This window comes from Fulmarus glacialis, unplaced genomic scaffold (genome assembly GCF_000690835.1).
Source record: "Fulmarus glacialis isolate BGI_N327 unplaced genomic scaffold, ASM69083v1 scaffold44709, whole genome shotgun sequence".
NCBI lineage: Eukaryota > Metazoa > Chordata > Aves > Procellariiformes > Procellariidae > Fulmarus > Fulmarus glacialis.
Genome location: NW_009236081.1, coordinates 25,671 through 34,459, shown reverse-complemented (window position 1 = coordinate 34,459; position 8,789 = coordinate 25,671). Strand labels below are relative to the sequence as shown.

Below are 8,789 nucleotides of genomic sequence, written 5' to 3'. Positions count from 1 at the left end.
GAAACACACTGAAGAAACACAGTTTATGACCCCACTCTGCGCAAAATCAAATATCCACACTCTCCTGGGCAAAAGCACTCTCCTGTCTTCCCGTATTAGCAGAGCGCCACACACTAAGCACCTTTTACAAGACTGTTCAGTGCCTCTTGGTTATATTTAGAATGCAACACACACATTTGCATACCCAGACACATACTTTCAGCTGAATGACAAATACTTGCACACGCTAGAGACCTGCCGTGACCTGCTGCTTCTCTGGCCAGGTCAGGGCAGATCCCTTCACCTGTAACATCACTGTCATCTTAGACTGGATGAAGAAGTGAGAAGTCAAATGACTGTGGACTTGGTGACACTTCTCCTACAAGCTGTTTACAGTTTGCTGAAGTCTGCATATAATTAATGTGAACAATAAGGTTTAAATCCAGTTGACTTGTGCTGGACATTGGATTGGATGACCAGACTGGACAATTCTGACTTTGTATTACAAGAAGTTGAAATAAGCCCATGTGGGACTCCCTAGGTAATGCAAGGAGTTTGAATTTTGCGCAAGAGGGACTATAGGAACATCACAAATTACAAGACCATGCTTCTATCAGGACTTCTGCACTCATACTGGGACGTGTGGTACTGGAAGCCCAGCTGAAGAACAAACAATTACAACCACCTTCCATCCCATTGTGTTTCACTGTTGTGATCAATTCAGAACAAACCCCAGCAGGGGGAATTTGGTGAAGGATTTACTTTAAAGCTTTTTTGAGAAATGTTTGCTAAGAGAAACATTTGCTAAGAACTAAAGGAAAATACCTCCCCCAAGGATGAGTGAAAAGAGATGCCTATGCTTTGCATAAAGACAAAACTTGTCGCACAGCAGACTAGTTTTCATGTAAATATAAGTGCTGAAACCACTTATTAATATTTGGTTAATAAAAAAAAGCCAATGACAACAGCTAGGAAGAAGTGGAGTTGTGTGAGCATCGCAACAGATAAGCATTTCACTGACACACTCGGAGGCAAATGGAAACCTGCCTCTGTCCCCAACGACTTCCTAGCAATGACAAATGAAGCTCTGCCTCCTGTTCTGCTGACTGGGCCAGTGGTGAGCACTGTGAGCGGCCTTGCTGGCAGCCTCGGCTCCAGGACGGCAACCTGGGTGACTGACTGCAAAGGTCTGGACAAGCCCCAGGAAGGGCTGCAGCCCTGGACTCCCTTCCAGGTGAGGTGTTCGTGTCCAGAGCTCTGTGTTTGCTTTGGAGAGGGCTCCAGCCCCAGACACACAACATGGCGCTGCTTGGCAGGGTCCACATCCATCCCAACCAACGTGTCTTGCCTTTCTGAAGACAAGGTCACACAAACGTTTTACATACCTGCCATCCTCTGACATCAAGAGCCTGCTTTGCTGGTGAGTGGACTGCTCTCTAGGCAGCTGGATGGGCATTTATTTTAGTGTTTGATGCGACATAGGTATTAGGTATGCAGGGGCTTCAGAGGATGACCTTTGCCTAATGACAGTGAACAACTTCAGAAAGCCCCCACACAGACTGCTTGACATCCAAAACCAGTTCTTTGGTCTACTTTGTTTGGGGTGTATATTTTTCCTGTGGGATTGTCTCTTGGCACACCTCCTTCTCAGACTGGCTTTCACAAGACAACCACAAACCCTTTCCCCCAAAAAGAGTCAATTACCTCTGCTTCATTTGCAGTTTCATTAGTGCTTCTGCGCTTCCTTCCTCTCTTGGGATAGCCATTGATTTTACATTCATAACAAGCTTCTGGAGAAAGGGAGTTGTCATCTACTTCTCCACTGAGTGAAAGCTCTTGTCCTTGACCTTTGCCTAGCCCCACTCCAGAAACACAGTGTCTGAGGAAGAAAGAAATTCAAAATTAATTCCAATGAGACATAGATCTTATCAAAAGCTGAATTTGGGGGACTGTGAATACAAATAATAAGGCAATTATGTTGCACTCATTTCCTAGGAAAAATTTCTGCTGAAGTCAACAGGGAAAATTCTCACTGAATCACAATGCAGCTACCGCCAATTTCAAGAACCTGGCTCCATGAGGCTTCGCCTAAGAGAGACCTGCCTATATTTAACAGTTTTTAAAAACACAGGCTTAAGCTCTGAGAAGTTGTTAGTAATTTCTGCCATCCAACCTGGAACACATAGAATGAGACCAATTTTCAGAAACTGCTGAAAAATCTGAAAAGCGAGGTCTTTTATCCCAAAGCTTTTAGTCACTTTAAAATTTAAGCCATAATCTTTCTGCTTTCCATTTGAGTTGCTTGGTCCTACATGATGCACAGCCCTAACACTCCCACTGGTGCAAGTGAAAATTGTTTTTCCTGATAAAGCAGACATTTATTCAAAAAATGATTACTTTGGAACACAGAAGAATATGGAACATACAAGAACATAAGAGCATACAGAATTGTTATTCCAACCAGTGGGTGAAGCCACTTGTATAATATCATTTGTCTTTGGAGCTGTCAGGGGTGGGTTTTTTTTGTTTTTTTTTTTTTTTTTTTTAAAGGAGACAAGTGATACACCACAAATCATAATGAGGGGTGTAAGCTCCCAAGTGACAAGCTCAGAGAACTTGGCTAGCTGCTGGGGTATGCAGGAGAGGTGCAAGCAGTAGCTTAAAAGAGATGATTGAACCTGGTAGCCCTGACCAAATTTCATTAAGCATTAAAACCACATTGCTCCCTTCCCTTGGTTACTTTTCCCCTCCCTCATCTCCAAAATCAGCAGGTGCATCCAACTCGAGCACCTCCACAATCCTATCCCTCTTTCACTGGTGACAATCCCCCTGGTTCTGCTGCTCCACACTACAGAGAAGGGAGCGGATTATGTCCCCTTTATGTCTGTTAGTTTAAAATGAGAATCCCTTACCCTTGTCCTATTCTGAAGTAACCAGGTGGACATCCACAGACATAGCCACCTTCAGTATTTGAACAACCATAACTGCATGGGGCTTGTGCAGAACCGCATTCATTGATATCTTGGCAACCTCCACTAAACTGTTCATACTGAAATCCGGTAGGGCACATACATTTATAGCTTCCCAAAGTATTGTGGCAAGATGCTCCTCCACAAATGTGTGCACTGAGACATTCATTTTCATCTGGAAAAGAAGCAGAACATACCACATTAACTTTTACTCTCAGGCCTAGTTCAGCCTACCCCTTCAGAAGGATCGTGCCTGACTGTTGCTAAACATGCTGCCACATCCGATGGACAGAAACGGAGAACAAGGCTTGGCCCCACCCTTGGCTAGGGCAGCAGTCGCTAGGAGATGACTACAGCCATACAACAGAGCAACATTTGGGCTACTCTACAGAAGATGTTTCATGCCATGTCAGCTCATGCTCTGGAGAGCAGAAAAGCAGAGGAAGCAACTTTTTTTTTGTTCCAGAAACAACTGAGAAGAATAAAACTTCGTACAGCCAACAATCTGGTCCAGTAATCCCATGTTCATAATGCTATTCAACATTGAAGGAAAAATAGTAAGGAATCAAGCTCTGACACCTTTTCCAGGCACTGAAAATCCCTCTCTACACATTCACATTTAAATAGGAGGTACAGGTAAGGTACAGGAACAAGTAGTAAAGTAAAAATAAAAGCAGCTGTAGATACAAAAGACTGCCACGCTCTGAGCCAGCCCTTTTCCAAACTTCCCAAGTGCAGCACTGTAGGAGTTTGAGGTCAGTTCAGGCTTGTTTACTGTAAATCGTTTTTTAACTGGTTTTTTAAATGTAGCTGGTCCGAATTTTTTTGTCTGATGTGGCAAATTGCTTTGAAACGTTCTGAATGCTATTGTTCCCTGTTTTCTGTGATAAAGCAACTGCACATGCACATTGCATCTGTGTGCACGTGCATAAGAAATGCCATTTGAACACTGTATAGATGAAATGTAAAGCACAGGGCAGCATCTCTGACCCAAGCATCCAGGTTACAGGAGAATAAGTACTAATTCAGAACATTATTGTCTTTTTCCAAACAATGTGACTGTTTGTTCTTTGTTTAAAAGCAATGCCTTTGCTTCTTGCAGTCTGATTTATGGCATGGTGCACTACAGAATTGCCTGGGCAGGGGATGCAGTCACACACAGCACAAGACAAGGGAGGAACCAAAGCATTCTTCAGTGATTATCTAAATATGCAGTAACATCAAAAGTCCCTGAACACTTCATTAAATAAGCTAAAAGAGACACAAACTGTTTGCAGAGTTGGGATTGCCAAGGAATATGAAGGAATTGTCACAGAAAAACCTACTACATGGATTCTTCCCCTGTGGTACACCCAGGAGATCTAGATAAATATCTATCATATACAGTTACAGACGTTACAATGTGAACAAGGTATTAAAACCTGGGGCTGAATTCTATTGTCACCAAAGCCTGTAGGAGTTTTGCCATTAACTTAGAGCAATGTTTCAATATTTGTCATACCTAACAGCAATTATATCAACATCATAAAAGCACATTTGGGCCACAGAAAGTTACTGCACCAAGAGAAGAGACGCTCACTTCGCCTCACTCCATAGCAGCAAGAGTGTGGACACTAGTGAGGTTAGTTTCCTTATTTTAGGTGATTGTTGGAAGAAAAAACATGAAGAAAAGTGAAAAAAACAGTTACGGGAGCCTCGGACTCTGCGCGAGCTGTGCTGTCAGGCACCAGTCTTGATCTCCTGTGCTCTGCAACACGCAGCTCTGTCATGCTCAGCTTCAGCTTTGAAGGAGAGATGCCATGAGGACAGAGGAAACCAAAGCCTCCTTCCCTGCAGTTTTGGGCTGCTGCCTGGACTGCCCCATGTCCAAGAAGGTGGAAGTGCTAGCTGAGTCTTTCCCCAGTTGTGGCTCTCAGTGTAATTTTGTGTAGTGAAGTTTCTGGTGATCAGTATTCGTGGTGCCGAGGTTGAAGCCTTTCTTTCAGTAGGGGAAATAGCAGTGCTTGTGCATTTTGAAACTGATATTCCCTGTATAAAATCTGAACAGTAGTCAATGGGCTCAAAAGCTGGAATAACAGTGTACACCTGGTTTGGAAATATACTTAGTTAAATGTTATCACCCAGGAAGACTTGGAAACAGCCAAGATGTTTTGCAAAACCGAGAGCTGCACTTTTTCAGATTCCACAATGTCCTCCAGCAGCCAGACATGGCAGTGCTGTTTTTTTATTTTACCCTCCTGCAGATTAAAATCTAATTTAACCCTAAGCTCTGCTAGTTTAATTAATATTCAAAACCACCATAAGTTTGTACTCCCTCCTTGTTCTCTTGTATGTTACAGGCATAGCAAGCAAACATCACAGCAAGGACTGCATAAAATGTCAGGAGGTTTGGTAAGCATAATTAAAAGCAGAGACCTCCCTAGAGCACCACAGTGATAACAACCAAAGGCATTTTTATGTTTCTGAAAGCAAAAAAAGCCAAAGAGTTATGAAGCCCTTCATTCTCGAAGAGGTCATCAAACACATCTCTGGGTATCCACACAAGACTAGCTTGTATGAAGCCCATTAAACGTGACTAAAAACGCACATTATTGTCACTAGAGGAAAAAAGATTCATGTTCCTCTTGTTTGAATATGCTACGTGCTACACTGCTGAAATGTACAGAGACTTTTCCCATGACTTCTGCAGAGGACCCACTTCTGTCTGCTGAAGTCATATGCAGCACCAGTGCTCTGCACACACAACCCCATCTACAAGGGCTCAGAGACCTGGGGTAGAACCAAAGTTTAGATGGAGAAGAAATACGCATTTTAATTCACCAGTGTATTTACTTCTTAACATAAAAAAAGAGCACTAGCATTTGTTATTTATAATCAAAATTGTCCTGTAAGCACTTGTTATAAACTGTATCCCAAAGCTGCAAGGAAACATCTTTAGACAGATAGCAGCAGCTTTGCTCAAATATGACAAGTGGTTAACTCTGTACAGAGAAAAGGCAGCTGCCTTGTAGGTGTTGTAAGAATGATAAAAGCACAGATCAAGCAAGATTTTAATAGAGTTTTAGATGCTTTGGGCCAGAAGTTTCATTTTACAATTTAACAATCCAAACTTGTGGTTCTAAGTCTGCTAGGTTCAACCCACCATCAGCTCTCAGACAAGGACCTGTGTCTGAGCAGAGACTGTTGCATGGCTGAGTAAGACTTCCTTTGTTCAGACCACAAAATACACGAGTAACTCAAGTTCGCTCAAAGTCAATACAACTTCTAGCACCCTCAAGGATAATTTTGTGCTTAAACACTTGTTGAACCAGGACATAGGCTACTGGGTGCTTCTTATCCACTTTGCCTTTCACAGGAGCGCACATTTGTAATGAAACTCTGCTGAACTTACTAAATTATAATCAGAAAAAGAAAATATGGCAAACTGCACCATTGCCCTTCACTTCTTGCTGCTAACAAAGGTAACATGCATTTTAATGTATGAATTTAAAAGAGTGACTTGCCAACACATTGGTTCCATTGGTAATGCTGGAGATATCCCTGTGGGCAGCTACACCTGTATCCTCCAATTATATTTTGGCAGCCATGCTGACACCGGTGGTTTCCATCACACTCATCAACATCTAAAAAGGTGAGATACACTCTGAGTTTTGGGAGAGAAGCTCAAATTATGGTATATTTGAAAAGTATGTTACAAATAACCATATATATTCATATATCATATATAGAGAGGTATATTTCAGGATCTTCCAAAAACCTGACCAGTGCTGGGAGACCACTTTGGGGTTTTCAGGGTTGGATTTCTGACTCCACAGCAAGTAACTTAGAGCTGAAAATCACTGAAAGCTCAAATTCAGTCACAATTTTCAGGGTTTTTGCATTCTGCTATGGAGCAGAGAGCAGAAAGCCATTTGTATATGGGACCCCCAAGGCTTTCCTAAGGCTCCCAAGCTCCACAGCAGACAATCCCTTGCCGTTACCCAAGCATCCAACCCAAGAATCCCAGGATATCTCTTTTCAAAGCAGACCAAACTCTACCCCAGGAGAAGGCTCTAGAGGCTCTAGGGACCCAGAGGAATAAAGTCTGCAGTCCTTGAACTCTCTCTTTAGCAGGTCACCTCGGAGATGCAAGACTTCCTGTCCTTGGTGAGTCCCTCAGAAATCCATGCAGGATTCAACAGAATTTTGCTTACGATGCTTAAACTAAAACATTCCAGGCTAAACTGAATTCTCCTCAGAAAGTATCTGTCCAGCTCTTTATCATCCTACAATATATTTATTCAGGCCCATGGAGAGAAATACTGCCTTGTTGCTAAATTTCTATACCCCACACCCCTTCAATCTACATCCATCTTCAATCCATAGGTTTTGGTACTTACTCCATAGGTCCCTGCTTGGATGACAGTATGGCTGAGAGAAGATGAAGGAAAGCAAGAGGAGGCCAGGTTAAATGTGCTGTGTGTTGTACCTACCTTCACAGCTAAGCCCGGTTTGATCGAGTGAGAAGCCACGTTGACACTCACAAACAAAACTTCCTGGTGTATTCTGGCAAATGCCCTTCGCTCCACATAAATTGATTTCAGTAGCACACTCATTATTATCTGAAGGAAACCAAAACCTGAGTGTTACTTTTTATTCCTTGTTGTGAAGATGATCATTTAGCAATGCTGACAATGAACAACTTGTGACAAGAGGTAAAGCAACATCAGTAATGTAGCTGTCGTACTCCCCTCTCCATTTTTTTACTTTGCACTACAGAGGGAGAGCTTACATTACCTTCTTTTCATTTGAAAAGATGACAAGAGCTATGGGGAGGGAAACACTCCTTTTCTTCACCAAGAATATGGAGTATGATGTTCTAGTCTTCAAACACCCCCAAATTCACATCAATACCACAGGATTATCAGACTGCCACAAGCAAGATCCAACTTGCAGAGCAGAAATAGTGTTTTGCAGGAAGTAGTTTTGTTGAACATTTCCACAGACATAATGGGTATGTGTTTAAAGGACAACTGCAGAAATGTATGTTTCATGCTTATTGTTTAAAGAAGCCTTGACACGATCTCTAATGCAGGTCCTATAAGAACAGAACTACAAGAACAGAAACATAACTGGTTTTTTGCTCAAAGAGTAAGAAAGGGTAAGGCAAGAATTACAAATTGGTGGTTTTACTGTCTGATTCTTTCAAGTGCAAAATTCAAAGACAGAGATTATGAAAACAAGGGAAGGTAGGAGGGAGGGCCTCTTTGCATCTTCTGCTCTGGTGGGACTGGGATCAGAACCTGGCCTCTGTTTCCATTTGGTTTCTCAGGAAGCCGATTTCACCTCCTTGCTACTTTGCTTCTGGAATAAGACTCAGTAATAAATCCCAAATCTGTGTCTACATTCCCACGGCACTTACCAATGCAGGCTGTATGGTGCTGAGTGAATCCAGGAGGACATTTACAAGTGAAACCCCCAATAGTGTTGACACAAAGGAACTGGCAGTTGTGCTGCTTTGTTGCACATTCATCAAGATCTAAAAAAGCCAAGAAAACATCTTTCATTTATGTTCCCTGTGGAGGATCTGACAGTTTGGCTGGACTTGGAGAGAAGTGATTGCAAATAAATAATGTATCAAATAAAGCCTTTTGAATCTACGTCTCACTTTCCATGCTGGCTTCCAGTTCGTCTCACATGAAGCCCCACATGTAATGAATGGGACTTCAGAGCTACACTAGTGTCCACGCTACAGACTTCACTCTCATCTGCCGGAAAGATGCTGTTACATAATAAATGTCTGCTCTCACTGCAGTCAATAAACAGGAAGTCACCATCTTCATGAGAAGCAGTGGCCAATTG

The 8,789-nt window shown here is 42.4% G+C and overlaps 1 protein-coding gene across 1 annotated transcript in view; it reads right to left on the bottom strand.

The window, feature by feature from the left end:
• Positions 1–1,683: 1,683 nt before the first annotated feature.
• The window catches only part of LOC104072369 (fibrillin-1-like), a gene marked incomplete at both ends in the record, with an annotated part of 32,499 nt that continues 25,393 nt past the window's right edge, over positions 1,684–8,789 (bottom strand). Inside the window, 5 exons of the mRNA XM_009586243.1 lie at positions 1,684–1,858; positions 2,892–3,123; positions 6,452–6,571; positions 7,421–7,549; positions 8,350–8,466. Of these exons, the coding sequence (XP_009584538.1) occupies positions 1,684–1,858; positions 2,892–3,123; positions 6,452–6,571; positions 7,421–7,549; positions 8,350–8,466 (773 nt within the window). The remainder of the gene's footprint in view (positions 1,859–2,891; positions 3,124–6,451; positions 6,572–7,420; positions 7,550–8,349; positions 8,467–8,789) is intronic.